This window comes from Pseudorca crassidens, chromosome 2, assembly GCF_039906515.1.
Source record: "Pseudorca crassidens isolate mPseCra1 chromosome 2, mPseCra1.hap1, whole genome shotgun sequence".
NCBI classification, from domain to species: Eukaryota; Metazoa; Chordata; class Mammalia; order Artiodactyla; family Delphinidae; genus Pseudorca; species Pseudorca crassidens.
Genome location: NC_090297.1, coordinates 64,246,262 through 64,262,785, shown reverse-complemented (window position 1 = coordinate 64,262,785; position 16,524 = coordinate 64,246,262). Strand labels below are relative to the sequence as shown.

General features: G+C 37.6%; 1 protein-coding gene across 1 annotated transcript in view; it reads right to left on the bottom strand.

The window, feature by feature from the left end:
• Positions 1–16,524, bottom strand: part of TNNI3K (TNNI3 interacting kinase) — a 312,769-nt gene that overhangs the window by 171,283 nt on the left and 124,962 nt on the right. Inside the window, exons 12-17 of the mRNA XM_067726575.1 lie at positions 15,606–15,700; positions 14,859–15,008; positions 1,909–1,995; positions 1,279–1,335; positions 234–326; positions 90–147 (exon numbers count right to left, since the gene is read on the bottom strand). Coding sequence (XP_067582676.1) covers positions 90–147; positions 234–326; positions 1,279–1,335; positions 1,909–1,995; positions 14,859–15,008; positions 15,606–15,700 — 540 coding nt within the window. The remainder of the gene's footprint in view (positions 1–89; positions 148–233; positions 327–1,278; positions 1,336–1,908; positions 1,996–14,858; positions 15,009–15,605; positions 15,701–16,524) is intronic.

The following is a 16,524-nucleotide window of genomic DNA, read 5'->3' as shown; positions in this document are numbered from 1 at the left end:
TGAATCAAAAACAAGGGGCTAGCCATGCATATACTTCTCAGAGTTTACTGCTCTACTTGGATGCTAAATTTTCTCATTTGCTTGCTTACCGCTTTATAGCCACTATTTTATTTCTGCATCGTCCTTTATACACTTTCCCAAAAGAACCTAAAATTGTTTAAGAGAAACAAGTAAACACATATTATTAAACTGAGCTCATTAAACTGAAACAGACTAGTATTTTCTTAGGTTACCTGAGCCGATAATCTCATGGAACTCAATTTCTGAGAGCTGAAGATGGAAATGTGAAGGCAATCCAGCCCTTAGAAGGAGAACATCTGCCTTCTCTGCAAACAGGAATTATTATTTTATTTTTTAAGATAAAAAGCACACATGTGGATGCTTACACACACATGCACATGTATACTTAACCAAAAACATCATACCCTAGTAACATTTAATTTTCCGACTGTAATTGACTACTTGGAGATACTAAAACCTTATCACAAATGATCCCTATTCCCCTACATTAAAAGCCCGTTAGTTCTCTGTCTCTGTTACCCGACCTTTGTTATTGGAGCTAAGGGTTTATTCCTGATTTGGTCAACCACTAGCTTGTCTGTATGATGTGGCAACTCTGGAGAACAGTCCATATCACATCATGATATAAAGAGTCTTATCTGGTCAATGCCAGCAACCTGTCACAAAAAGCTTAGTCAAATATCCATAAACTAAACCTTCAAGAGGTGCCAATTAGGAAATAAGCATATGAATTATTCAGAAGAAACATTCAAAACCAAAAATAATTTTTTAAAACTTCAAATTCTAAATAAATATAAATTTACAGTTGAATATTTTTTACTTTCCTGATTCAATGGTATTAATTTCTGTGTATAGCATACATTCAGAAAAGTTCCCAAAGTATTACTTATTTGGGATCTTTTGAAAAATAATTTATTTTTCAATTTTTTTCCCTATGACAAACCTTTTCCCAATTCTCCTTAAAGATATTAATATTTATAATTTATATTTCATTAAAAATACAAATGTCTATGTGAATTTGATCTTCTTTTAATATTCATATGGAATTTTCACCATTATACCTTCATGAACTAAGAGGACATATGCAAAATAACATAGCAGATGAGGTTAATTATGGAAAGAACGGTCTGTTAATAATATTATTTATGCTTGGAAAACAGTCATTTGTAATATATAAAACAAAATAGAAAGTTATCATATTTGAGGCAATAGCTATTGTTAGTAATAAAATATAACAACTGTCCCATATTAAAATACCTTTTGTCATGCTTTTAATCTTCCCCAAAGGGGATGGAACAGACACATAGGAGCCATCTAGAAATCAAATTATAGAGTTAAAGGTAGCAAACATTTTTTTCCATAAAAGCTAAACACTATGAAAAGTAGCACGTGACAAAAGAAATTTGCTAAGAACACCAAGTGAGACTATAACTTAACTCTAGGTTTTTCTCTAGATACTGAAACTGTACAGCAAGTGTTTATTTAGAGGGTACATAAAATGATTAAAAATAAAAATCCAAGGTCTAGCAGACTCCAGTGGATTTAATTTGTGTCTGCATATGAGTATTCTCTGTTCTGCCTTAATAGATTACTGAAATGGAAAATGACTGCTCTCAGCTTACCCAGGCCTTCCCAGTCATGCACCAGCCTCATAAACATCCAGTCCAGAGAATGTAAAACTTGGAGGAACTGCAGACTGGTGAGTCAGAAAGTAGCCTAAGTGGGGGCTTCTTTATTTTCAGCCTCACCCAGACGTAAATCTTCTTAAAATAAAGCTGATCTGACATGCCTTCATCCCTAACCCCAGAATGTTGGTGATAGAAACACAGGTTTACCTTTAGGCACAATATTGCACTAACAATGAAAATTTAATAAGAAAGGGGGTACCTCCTCCAGGCTGAGAATATTCATTACAGGGCAATTCATCCTGAGGTCTCTTATAATGTTTCAGGAGTGTGACAATTGCATCATGTCCTTTATGAAAAGACAAAGAAGGACAAAGAGTCTTAATTCTTGTTTGATTTATTCAGCTCACCACCTGATCGAAAAGTAACCAAGGTAGCCTGAAACAAGATTAATCTTAAGAGGTAATACACTGCAATAGGAATTTAGTGCTTTCATTCATTCATTCAAACTCTACTACCATTTTGTAATGCATAACAGTATCGAATCACTAAGTTGTACACCTGAAACTAATATAATATTGTAAGTCAAGTACACTTCAATTAACAAAAAACAAGACTGATATATGTGATGTGCTATTTTAGGCACTATGTTGGGTATGGGGGATGCAATGAACAAGGCAACTATGGTCCTACCCTCAGGAAGTTTAGTGTAATTGAACAAATAATAAAAATGATGAGAATTGCTAAATGAGTACATATCAAGTGCTATGGGAGTATATAATAAGAGCACGATTAAAAGGGCGAAAAGCACATTTGGTAACCAGGAAGGAGAGATGTATTTGCTGTGATTGAGCATTACATTTGGCTGGCAACTGCAGTATAACAGGGCATTAAGATAATCTGCATAGGTTTTTGTGGCAGGAGACAGCTGGCTGCCTACCAATATTTGTAGCTCCCATTCACAGAGTGATTTTGTCACTGGGAATGGCTGCCCACCCAGGGACAACAACTCCGTATCCCCCTTGCAGCCAATTGTGGCCTTGCGACAAATTCCCATCAAGTAAATATGAGCAAAAGTGAAATCACTTCCAGGCCTGGACTGTAAGAAATAAGTGAGTCTTCTCTCCTCTCCCTATCTGCTGGCTGGATGCAGAGGGCTCTGAGGCCATACGGGAGGGGAGAAAGCCATCCACTGATCAGAAATACCCACCCTGGACTGTTACATGACTGAGAAATAAATTTCTATTACATAACACCACCAAAATTGGGGAGTTTGTTAATTGTACTAGGGACTTATAATTGTGAAAATGCTAAATAAAATATAAAAATAAAAATGCTAAATGCTCCTCTGAGTAGAAACAATTTTCAATAGAACTACACTTTGATACTATCTTATGCTTTAACTGAGAAAATAATCTACTGTAGCTAATTTATACAAGAAGAAAACAAAATCGACCTTAAAGACCCTGCCAAGAAACTTGTGAAATGCAACAGAACTCACTGTAAAAAGGGCAAAATTTAGAAACTGAAAAAGTATAAGTGCTTATCCACCATGAAGGGTTCAGAGTTAACACTGGTTTGAATACACCTAGCTAATGTATACAGTATATGCTGTGAGTTGTGCCTGCTTATTAAATCCTCCCTTCAGAAAAGAATTAAAATTAATAGAGCATGCAGGATCATAAGATGAAATGATTAAGATGTTTATCAGCACTAAAAGCTTTTTCAAATGTAACATTCCAAGTCCAGATTCCTCAAGAAAAAAAAGCAAAAAAAGAATTGTGACTATGATTGTTAAAACTTGTAGCAAAACTTAAATCTATGGAGTTAACAACTAGTGTCCATTTTCTTATCATCCATAGCTTTCTATTCATGGCTGGCAGATCTACGATTTTCTCAAATCATAGACACAGGTTATGATGAAATAATGGGGAACCAGTCCCATCAATACTCTTTCTTTGGACTCTCATGTGCTCACAATCAGGGAAACCTCAAAACATGAAAGACATAAGCCAACAGGTAAATTTCTAAAGGAAGAGCCTACTAGTCAGAAGGAAAAGAGAATGAAAAGAGCCCCAAATGGGAGAAAGCATGACACGTTCAGAAAATGAAAGATGGCCAGTGTGGCTGGAGCATCGCAAGCAAGGATGAGTGGTACCAGGCTTGGCTGGAGAAGTCGGTGAGTGCACAACATGTGGGGTAGTGCGTCTCAAATGTTATCGTATGAGAATCACCTGGAGTGCACGTTAAACTACAGATTCCTGAGCCCTACTCTCAGATCCTGATTGAAAAGGCCTGTAGTGGGACCTGAGAGTTGCTGTTCTCACAAAGTCCCAGGTGATGCTGATCAGCAGTCCACACTTTGAAATTATTGATGTGGAGCTTTATAGCTTTATAGGTTAGGATAAGGAGTTTGTGTGTTAATGCAGATGAGATGGGGGACTACTAGAGGATTTTAATTAACTGAAGGACACGGTTTGTCTTTATTTTTCAAACATATCCTTGTTTACAGATTACAACTGATGATGCATTTTCATAAGGCTGTTGTAAAGACTAAGTGAGATAGATTATATATGTAATATGCCTAACAGTTCTAACACATAAATATGCCTTTTGGATCTTTTCACTGCTTTCTTGCTTCACTATTTTGCCTCAAGAATTGTAAATGAACTTGGAAACTCATTTTCGGAACTTCAGATAAATTTTCTAAATACCAATATATTCAATTTTTGTTGCTGCCATTGTTAATTACCACAAATCTAGTGGCCTAAACAATTCAACTTTGTTATCTTATAGTCCTGGAGGTCAGAGTTCGACACGGTTCTCACTGGGCTAAAATCAAGGTGTTGGCAGGGCTGCATTCCTCCTAGAGGAACATCAGTTTCCTTGCCTTTTCCAGCTTCTAGAGGCCACCAACATTTCTTGGCTTGTGGCCCCCTTTCTGTATCTTCAAAGCCATCAACAGCTGGCCTGAGTCCTTCTCACATCGTATCACTCTGGCTTCTGTTTCTGCTTCCATATTTAAGGACCCCTGTCATTACACTGGGCCCACCTGGAAAATCCAGGATATTCTCTCTCTCAAAGTCAGCTAGTCATCAGCCTTAATTCCATCTGCAATCCTAATTCCCTTTGCTATTTGCCATGTAAGGCAGCATACTCACAGGTTCCAGGGAATAGGACCCGGGCATCTTTGGGGGCCATTGCTCTGCCTACCACCTTTAGTTGTGATGAAAATCAAATCTCAGTGTGCTTTGTTTGCATGTTGGCGCAGCTTTTCTTTCTTCCCCATTGCTAATGGCCATTTGAGCCTAAGGATAAATTAGCACCACCACCAAGAATTTCCTCTGGAATTAAAACATCCCTTCATCTGTCCCCTTGTTAGATTCTTAGGTTCTAAGGTTTTATCTGCTCCTATCCACACTGTCTGCTCCTACTTTAACAGGACCTGTGGTGCTTTTGGAGTTTTTATTCTACTTAATTTGATCTTTAAGTGTTTGGGACCAGGAAAAACAAATCAGAAACAAGCTTTTTTTCCCCTTATTTCTGTTTTTCCTAGGACAGGCTCCTTTGGGGAAAGAAAACAACCCAAACCACAAGCATTTACCCAAGTACAACAAAGCTTAATTCACAGATCCCACCTCCTCACCTGTCCCAGCCCCTCTGCTGGGCTGACTGTGGCTGACAGCCGAGAGGGCCTCCTGCTTTCCCTAGTGAAGCAGAAAGCCACATCTTGAATCCTGAAGGCCTGTGTGAGTCAGTGATCACACCCTTGATGTTACCTTTCATCTCAACAGCTCTCTTGGCTCCACTTGCTCTGAGCAGTTTTAATTTCCTGCCAGCGCAGTGGTACAATTTGCTGGCATTTTCTTTAGGATGCTTTTCATCAAGAGCCTAATGAGTGCCTGAGTTCTGGCTGGTGATAAGCATGAGGCTGCCAGGGAAATGCCAAGAGGCCCCGTTGGCTCTGGAAGGCATCTCCGCCTGATTTCCCACCTCCTGCTAACTGTGGGCTGAAGCACACATGTATGGGAAATTCTCCTCTGCTCTCACTGCACTGACAAACTACAAGTGTATGCAAAGAAACCTGAAAATCACTAGGACCCAGCTCCCTGATACTTGGCTATGAGGGGTTAAGCAGAAAAATGCCTTGATGGAACTCACTAAATGGACTTGTAAGCCAAACTCCTGATAATGGATATAACCAGATAACCAAGGCACACTAATGGAACATGTCCAGAGATAATCGAAGTCCCACTAATTAAATAAAATGTTTTCCCATATCTAAGAATGTACTATCTACATCCAAGTATTTTACCCAAATAGGAGGTTGCTATGATATTAGCCTAATGCAGTTAGAATAATGATTTGTACTTTCAGAGTATTATTCATTAGTGCCCCCAAGGGTTTTGGCAAATGGGACTCTCCTGCTGGCTTGAAGTGCCTTTCATTTCCTGCTCCCTACTCTTCCAGTCTTGTCTATATTCCCAAAATGCCACGCTTCCCCTTTCATTTGTCTTTTTCTTATGTTCCTTTACTCCTTACATTTGGAGTGATTTTCCCCACCCCACCCCCCAAACTTTCTGAATAGCTCTTTATTTTAAAACCTAGGTTGTTCTTTAAGGCTACAAGTCCATCCAAAGGGCTGTTACATGGAGAATTTAGTATCTACATCACAGGCATGTATACAACAGAGGATTCCTAATTATTCAAGAAGAAAAAGTACAAATTTTATTATTTCCCTATAAGGTTGTCTCTCAGTCTCCACCATTTCATCTTAGAAACAATGAATGCTGTTCATTGCTATGAGAAATTATTTTAAGAACATAGAAGAAAGCTTGCTACGAAAATCATTTTAAGAATTAGATCTGAAGATTAATGGTGAATGACACCAGTACTAAGACCTTTGTGATTCTGACACCCTGTGGGTCTGAGATTAAGTAGAAAACATGGAGATTTGATCTTAATTACGGAAGCCAAGAAATTCTTGTTGATCTTGTATGTACCACATGCCCAGGTCATCAAAAGAGCAGTCTGGGCTATTTTTTTTTTTTTTTTATTTGCAGTATGTGGGCCTCTCACTGTTGTGGTCTCTCCCCTTGCGGAGCACAGGCTCCGGACGCGCAGGCTCAGCGGCCATGGCTCACGGGCCCAGCCGCTCCGCAGCATGTGGGATCTTCCCGGACCGGGGCACGAACCTGTGTCCCCTGCATCGGCAGGCAGACTCTCAACCACTGCGCCACCAGGGAAGCCCTGGGCCATTCTTTACATGTGCCTCAAAAAATAAAACTCTCACAGCAATGATATTGAAGAGACTTTGCTCAATATTTTACTATCCCCCTTTCCCATCATGTTAAAAATGCACTTTCCAGAAACATTGAAAAGTGAGATCAGAGGATGGCCCCTGATGTTTGCACTTCTATGGCTCATTTTCCTCCTGACAGTACAGGTCCCATTCACTGACAATTAAATCAGAGGCAACAAATATTCCAGACTTGCTACATCTTCTCATGACTTAAATCTGAAAGATACTTTACTTTGATATCACAAGAAAGAGAACACACCCCCTGCTTCCTCCATGATTCTTATCCCTTAATCACCAGGCCCAGACAAGAATGTCACCAGTCCTCCTTCATCTTGAGATAAAATCCACAAGGATGAATGCTTTTGCCAAAAGGACATTATATACAAACCAAGCCATTTAACATTCCTCTTTCCTCTTTTTCTCCCTTCCCATTTTGCCTTTATTTTCCCTTCCCTTTCCTTCCACAAATATTTATTGAGTGCCCATGAGAGACTAGCTCAAACAACATCTTCCAGGGGAAGCCCTCTGTGACTTTTCCATTTTAGTGTCCTTGAACTTTTTACTTACCATCTTTGTACTTTTTACTTTACTTTTTACTTAGCAACTTTTTACTTACTTTTTATTTTATTCATAGCTCTTATTATTATCTGATAGTTTCCATTTGTTATCTTGCTCGTGACCTGTGTTTTCTGTTAGAAATGCAAACTTTTTAAGCGCAGGGGGATATTGTCTGTTTCACTCACTGTTTTACCTCGGTTCCTAGTATACTGTCTAGAATATATTAAGTTTATAACACTCTTTTTGAATGAACGAATGAATGGTACAAAGTACGAGAGTGTAATGTTGAAACAGAAATGCTCTTTACTGTTGTAATGAATGTTATATAGTAGAAAAGAAAAAATATATATAAATGTTTACTCAAAATTGTATTTAGCCAAGCTTTAGGAAGGAAAGGTAGAGGATGCTGTGAATGTGCATAACGATGCTATTTTACAATAGGCTGGAGGGGTCAGGGAAGAGTTCCTTGAGGAACTGTCTTTTAAGCTGAACTTGAAAGATAAGCATGAGTTGATTAAGCAAAAAAGGAAAATAAAAGAATTCTAGTCAGAGTAAAAAATTTTGCAGTTCCAATGAATAGAAAGAGGAGCTGTATTTAGAATATTCTTTAAAATCTTCTGCCTATTAATTTGAGTATTAGGATTGTTCAGTTAATAAAAAACCTATGATATTTCAAAAATCCCTACAGAGAAAACAGAATAGCGGTAATTAGTATTCTTGAAAAGATCAACTATATTATGACTGATCAGATGCCATTTAGTGAGACATGGAATAGAATGTTATGACTGAAATATCTGCTCATTCTCTATTTCACTTCAACAAATGTGTATTGAGCAGCTATTAGGAATCAGCCATTGAACTAAGTTTTTGGAAGATCAAGATTAACAGCCCAAATGTTTGTTCTCAAAAAGTTTAGGGGGAGAGGGTTTCAACATGAGATAGAAATGTGCGTATGGCACAATAAAACATCAAGAAAGGATGTGTGTATTAGGCTGGAATGTCAGGGGAGACTTTCTGGAAGAGAGGATCCATAAACTGAGTCTTGAAGGTTAAATACAATTAAGAAATTTAAGAAGTGAAGTCAGGTAGGCAGGGTGGGAGGGTGTAGAGAAAGAGAGGACTGCTTGAGAAAAGGCTTGGAAGCATGGAATAACATGATATGCATAGAGGAGCGAGTAGTTTTGCATAACTACCATGTAAACAGATGCTGGCTTAACAGGGTTGTTGTGTAGATTTGATGGGATAATGTGATGTAGAATGTGCTTGGCACAGAGTGAAACCCTAGTGAATGGTAGGGATCTAGTGAATGTGATGACGACTGCAGCATGTGGGGTCACTCATGTGCCAGGAGGGACTGGATATGAGGTTTGAGAGGTAAGAAGGGCACAGGTATGCCATGATAATAAACTGAGACTTTTTTTTCCTAAGGTGATAGTGTGTCAGTGAAGGATTTTAAGCTGGGAATGATATGGTCCTATTTACAGCTTGGATACATCTTTCAGACTACAGTTAGAAAATGGAATCAAAAGATGCCAAAGACAAAAAATAAGTAGTTATGAGACTATTAAAATGGATCAGGAGAAGGAGGATAAGGTTATGGATTAAAACAGTGACAATAAAAAAAAAGGATGGATTCAAAATGTAAGTATGAAGTAAAATAAAAAGACTTTTTGATTGAATGGATATGGGGGAATGGAGGTTGAGAGAGAAAAAGTAGTCAAGCATCAATCCAGATTTTTGACTCAGGTGCTAAGTGAACGGCAATGCCGTTAAATGACATAATGAATAAGGGATATGGTAGAAGAACCCGACTGATGAGGACAAAAAAGATATTAAGTTCAACTTTGGACTTGTTGAGTTTTAATTGCTCCTCAGGTATCCAAGTAAAGGGATCCAGCACGTCAGATGGTGTGATGTTTTGAAAACATGGCCACAGAATCTTTGATACTTCTCCATGACTGAGGAGGAAAACCCTGCTGTAGTAAAGAGACTTGCAAATTTGTACTAAAATTTTAAAATATTATGTTATATATTTGCATGCAACTATACATATTAGAACAATGATTTTAAATTGCTTAATATTTTGATTAGTGATTTTCAAAACCTCTTTGATCTTGCTGTAGTCCTTAAATTTTAAGTTTTAAATGAATGGTATTACTTAAGTCATAAACAAGAAATATATATACAACCAAATAACACAAGCTTTTATATATTCCGGGTTTGTCTAGTGGTGTTTGGCAGGTATAAAATGCTTCATTAGGAGGTTTAAAGAAAATGACCATTATCCTAATATGTCAATGTCATATTTCTTACTGGACACTAAAGCATGTTGTAAATGAGGAAAGACTGTAAGATTTGGAAGCTTTGGGGAGCATGATTGTATCTCTGCTATCCACTTAATAACAACAGATACCACTATTTTTATTGAGAATCTGTGATCCAGACATTTACATCTTATCGCTAACCCTCAGCAGAATTCTTAAAGTGGTTATTAATTTACTCATTTTAAATTTGAAGATTAAGCCTCAGTTAAATAACTTGCCCAAGGTCATTAAGTAATAAGTATGGGATTTGGACTTAGATCTATCTGATTCTGAGTGAGGTGGTAAGCAGTTGAACTGTGCAATGAGACAGACCTCTGTTTGGTATCAGCTCTCCACCTAAGAGCTGTGTGGTTCGAGCTAGTGTGACAACACCTCCAAGTCTCAAACATTTTATCTGTAATACAAAGGTAATACCAATTTAAAGGGTTATTTTGATAATTAAATTATATACATATTATGTATGCATATGTAATAAGTGATTAATTACTGTAAGTTCTCTTCTGCTGTTTGTATTAATGTTTGTAGCTTCTTACACAGTTATGTCTCAAAATTTTTGTGTTAGCCCCCATAAGAGTAAAAGTTCTTCCTATTCTAATGAGAGTTGGTATTATTTTATTTATTTATTTTTTAAAAAAGTTAACTAAACATGTAGAAAGGTAACCAGTAGACACAAAATTGCACATAGATTTTAAAATGCCATCTAAATCTTTTGTTTATTCCTTCCTCTATCCCAACCCAATCCACCCTAGCACACTAAACTATGTTCATTAAACTAAGTAAACTCCAAAGAGGTAAGAATTCAATATAGAAGAAGTTTGGGAGTTTATAATCCATGGATGAAGAGTTATCAAAATATTTAAGGACGCCACCTCTTCTTCCTTCTACTCCTCCCTCACCCTTATCTCTTAGTTATTTTTTACTGGCTGAAAGCTGTAGAAACTCACAACTGTAAGACTTCATTACTTTTAGAGAATACACTATGGTACATTTACTATAAATAATTCACACCACACTACACTTGTCAAAAGGAATGAACAAAGTATATATCATGGTACAGGAACCTTGATTTTTATTGTTTTTGCTCACTTACTCACTAATTCTCCAACTGCAGCTCCCTGTCACTGTGAATTAGAGTAGTTCTGCTGTATACAAATATTGTATTCTGGGTAATTAGATATTGGGATAGGAGCCTCTGTAAATTACTTTAACTGGTGTCAGTACTGAAGCAAATAAGTTTTAGTTCTGTTTCTAGTTTGGGTTATTTTCTGACCCTAAACAGCCTGACATAAAGGAGTGCTTTTCTTTGTCAAAGGCAGCCTTTTCAAATCTAACTGCCAGACACACTATTGAGCTATGTGCTCAATTCTAATTGGCTGAGATCTTTTCAATTCAGCAGTTTCATCTTTAATGCAATGGATGTAAGATTATGTGTAGGTCTTTTCAATGGGTTTTCCCTACTGGTGATTAGGGCAGAGGATTTGAACATAAGCAGGCTGCTGGCTATTTCTTCTGGCTAATTTAAATTGATTCATAGAAGTCCTTTGTACCCAAGGGAAAGAGCAGAACAAATCCAAGTGAGTGAGACAGCTATGGCTACTCTCAGATGGAACGGTAGAAAAGAAGAGGGAGGACAGACTGGGGAGAGGAAACATTCTAAGTATTATAAAATTGGAGCTCTGAGCAATCTGGCAGTGAAATATTGAAACTTAAACCAGTAGGCTTTTGGTTACTGGTTAGAACCAAGGTCACCAGGCAAATTATTTCTAAGATTGATTTTGATATCTCTAGGTTAAAAGGGCTAAGTAAATGGAAAATATTTTTCATACCTGATCCCACAGGGAGTCATAGTGAGTAAACTCTTTGCTAAAAATATTCCAAAAGATAGTAGATAATTCTTTTCAGAACTCCAAAGCACCTCTGAATGTGCTATAACAGAATAGCAGAGAGGGTCAGCTAAAAATTTTGTTTGGGACAGATGAAAAATTTGCCTTCTAACCATTCAGAGATGAGTGCTGTTGAGAAAGCCTCCTAGTTCTATCTTAAGAGGGTAGACTAAGATGAGCTATTCAAACTGGGCACATTCAAAAGTATTCCTTTTTAAATAGACAGACCCTGGTTATGAAGTCTCTTCTGAGTTTTCTAAGGACTGGATAGGGTACAGGGCAAGCCATGATGGGGCCACTTTTACATCATCTCTATTCCACAAAGAAAGAACTCCAAGTGAAGTTTTAGTGCTTTTTCAACTCCATCTCCAAGTTGCTCAAGAAAATCCTTGGTACACCATATCAATTAATTTGGTGACTCCCGCTCTGAAGGAGAAAGCAAAGCCAAAGAAAACAGGGACAACGCACTGCTGACAATATTTTAACAAGGCCATTTCAATCTTCCCTGAACACATGAAAACAATGCAACGTTTCTCTAGCAAGAGAAAATAGCAACAAATTTATTTTGTTGGTTTAACTTGCTCTGCCCTAGAACATATGCAAAACATCCATCTGTCTCCTGAGTAGTAACATTCAATTTGTTAAAATTCATAGTAATAATGAAATGCAACACTGATGCCTGGCACATTAGTTGAACAAATAAGGGTGACAAGTATGGCATATATTGCAGAGACCAGTGGGTAAGTCCTCTAAGCTAAAGGATTTTTATTGTTGTCATTTGGTAGGAAATCTTAGGAGCTTACACAATGATTCACTGTTTTATAAAGTGTGGAATTCCACAAAAAATAAAAGTAAAGCCAGTTTTCAACCATTACTCTCAATCAAGTAAAAACAAACAAAGCCAAACCCTGTGAAGAGATAAGCTGCAGCAGCTACTTCGGAGCTGTCTTCCGGAAGACTAATGACTTGTAAACAGTCTTTCTCTGAAACTCAAATTTATTGAGAGACACTGTCTGAGAATCATTGGAATAAATGCAACATAACTAGAACTTAGTAAGCCCTCTCGAGGCTTCAGAATATGTAAGATTTTCCAACTGATATGCAAATATACAATTACCTGGACTTTCTTTTACACAAAGTAGAAGGCAGTTATACCTAACAGAAATGTATATAGTTATTCATCAAAAGACACGTACATGACATGTACACGTATAACAACAGTGTTCCTAATAGTCCCCAATTGAAAATTATCCAAATGCCCTGAAAAAGCAGAATGAATGAATTGTGATATAATTAAAAACATAATACCATACAAGAATGAACAGTCTAGAGCTACCTGCAACAATATGGATGAATCTCACAAACTGTTGGTCAAAAGAGGCCAGACATAAAGATGTATGTAGCATAGCATTTCACTTATATTAAGTACAGAAAGAGGTAAAGCTAGTCTATGCCTCGAAAAGGCAGGGGTACCCTCTTTGGGGAGTGAGTGGAAGACAATGTAAGTAGGGCTTCTGGGTGCTGACCATGTTCAGTTTCTTCATCTGGACGCTGAGTGAGTTCAGTTTGTGAAAATTCATTGAGCTATAATGTGCAAGTACACGTGTGCGCATGCGCGTGTGTGTTTATACAATACTCAAGTAAAAAGTAAAAAACATAACAGGCCTATATCTTAACTCATTCCTTGCTGTTCCATGTCTGTTCACTTGTCTATAGTAAAGTAACTCCTATATCATTTCCTCACTAGCAGTCTTCAGACCTATGTTTTTCTTTCTCCTTGTCTATAGCTCTCTAATAGCTATATCAGAAATGTCTAATAGCTATATCAGCTATGTCAGAAAACAAACCTGACACCTTGATCTTGGACTTCCAGCCTCTAGAATTGTGAGAAAATAAATTTCTGGTGTTCAAGCCACCCAGTCTGTGGTATTAGAGAGCTATAGAGAGCTCTATAGCTCTCCTTGTCTAATAGCTCTCTATTTCTATCCATCAAACTTCATCTCTCTGTTCATTAATGGACCTCTACCTATTTCAAGGTAGAAAACCTTTTAGATCCTCTTGGTAGCCTAAGAACTCTTCCAGTTTAGTAATTGCTCTTTTTAAGTACGGTTTTCTAAGATTCTAACATTTAAAAAGATAAGAATACTTCTTTACATACTTTAAACATCCTAATAAGACAATGCAGGCATCAAAGTCTGATATATTTTACAGTATTTAGTTGTAACTCTGATTTCAGTACTGTTCCATGTCACCTGAAAATTTACACTCTGTTGGAGTTTATGCATTTATGTAGAGCTCTCTTAAGAGGTATAGTATATTGTAATAACAATGACAAAGATGCTATTTGACCTTCTAATTGTGTCTAGTTTCCTCTCCTTTAAAATGAAAAATTCACTATTAATAATCTTTATTTCTGGACTACTACTATTACCACTCTTATTATTACTGAAATGCCAATTATTAGGTATTTATTTTGTGCCAGCCACATTTATAAGCAATTTGCACATATTATCTAATTTAATCTTTACAATCTTATGAAGTTGTTATTGTCCTCATTTTTCAGATGAAAAACTAAAGCTTAGCAAGAATAAATAACTTGCTCAAGATCAAGCAACATGGTTTGATTTAAAACCAGGTGTTCTGCCCAAGCTTTCACCTCTTTGAGCTCAAATAAGTTTATACTTAAGCACTAAACATTGGTTGCCTTACTTTTTCTAGTGCAGGCATTGTTAGCAGGGTTAGATGTGACAAATACTCCCTTTCTTTCTTTGCATTAATTTCATTTTTAATAATTTGAATCCACATCAAAATTCTCCTATATAAGAGGTAAAGACTAGTTCTGCATCTACTCTAAGAAAGTAGCTATCATTACCTATCACAATTTTGTTTCTCCAGTGTCTAGAAATGTGATATCTCCTTCTCCCTTCAAAATGCCAATACCAAGAATGCCTTCAGCTCATCTGCAGCCCAGGAGTTGCTTTCCCTATTGTACTCTTTGATCCAAGTCTCCAACGATTCAAATACAATCTCCAGAGGAAATGGGAGTATACAAGTCATGCAAGCAAAAGAATTATTGATGCATTGGCATAATCTGTGCACAGAGTTCAATGTTATCACTATAGAGATGCAATGGTGAAAAGTATACCTTTTTCATAAGCCCACATTAAACATGTCTGCTCATCTTTTTCGCCACTAGACCTGCTTGGATCACAAGCTACCAGATTCATATCAGCTCCGTTATCCAGTAAGAACTGAACCAGGTGAATGTGACCATGGTAGCAAGCAGAGTGCAATCCTATGATAGAATAAGAATGAAAGTGTGAAAGGAGAAAAAGGGAAAACTGAAACCCAATTTTCAAAAGACAGTCACTACCACATAATAGAATTGTTGCCAGAGATATACAGCAAGGGTTGATTTCTTTGACAAAGAATTAATTCTGTCTTTGCGCAAACAAGACATAGTTTAGGAAAAGAAGTACCTAGTTGATCTATATAGACTACCTTTTGCTTAGCACAATTTCTAGTATTTCTCTATCCACTGTAATTACCAGAATAAATGTTAGCAACTTTGTACAAATCAAAGAACAAAGACCCCAAACAAGGGTTTTTTTTCAGCAGCAAGCCAAGGGCAAGGCAGTGGGATCAGTCTGTTCCTGGTGCAGATCATAATGGGTGCATTGACTGTAGATACTTTAGCACAATAATGAAACTGAGCAAAGTCAGTCTGCCTTTTACTATCACCATGCACCATCAATTTAAATGATGTCATTGATAAAATATTCCCCCTCATTGGGGTTGACCACTCCCACCCCCACCCCACCCCCCAAGCCCACCACTTTTCTTAAGCATTCACATGCATCAGAAACTGGTGATGTTCTCACCACAGTCTTACCTGTGTGCCCATCCCTTCCTTGGTGGTTGATGCTTATGACATTCTGATCAAGAAGAAATTTAACCAGGTCAATGCTCTTGCCATAGGTACAAGCACTGCAAAAATATAACACAGGGAAAATAGAAGGCTGAACGTATGTACTCCAAATTAATATGTTGAAGCCCTAACTCCCATAACCTTATAATGTGACTATAATTTAAAGAGGTATAATTTACAGAGGTAATTAAGTGGAAATGGAATAATTAGGATTGGCCCTCTCCAAATATGACTGGTGTCCTTATAAGAAGGGAATATTAGTATACAGATGACATGAACAGAGGGACAACCATGTAAAGACACAAAAAGAAGGTGGCCATCTGCAATACAAAGAGAAAGGCCTCAGAAGAAAACAAACCTGACACCTTGATCTTGGACTTCCAGCCTCTAGAATTGTGAGAAAATAAATTTCTGGTGTTCAAGCCACCCAGTCTGTGGTATTTAGTTATGGTAGCCCTAAAAAATTAAAACAGCCCTGATTCACCCAGGCTATTCTAGATGCAGATGTTTATATAAGTGCCAAAAAGATGAGAGAAGGAGGGAAAGAGAGAGGAGAAGGAGGTGATAAGAGAAAAAAAGCACATAAAGCAATAAAATCCTAAGATTCTCAAATATGGGCCTTCAAGAAAGGAGCTGTGGGTTTCCCTGGTGGCACAGTGGTTGAGAGTCCGCCTGCCAATGCAGGGGACATGGGTTCATTCCCTGGTCCTGGAAGATCTCGCATGCCACGGAGCGGCTAGGCCCATGAGCCATGGCCGCTGAGCCTGCGCGTCCGGAGCCTGTGCTCTGGCAACGGGAGAGGCCACAACAGTGACAGGCCCGCGTACCTCAAAAAAAAAAAAAAAAAAAGAAAGGAGCTGTATAAAATTTCTAGCATTTTCTT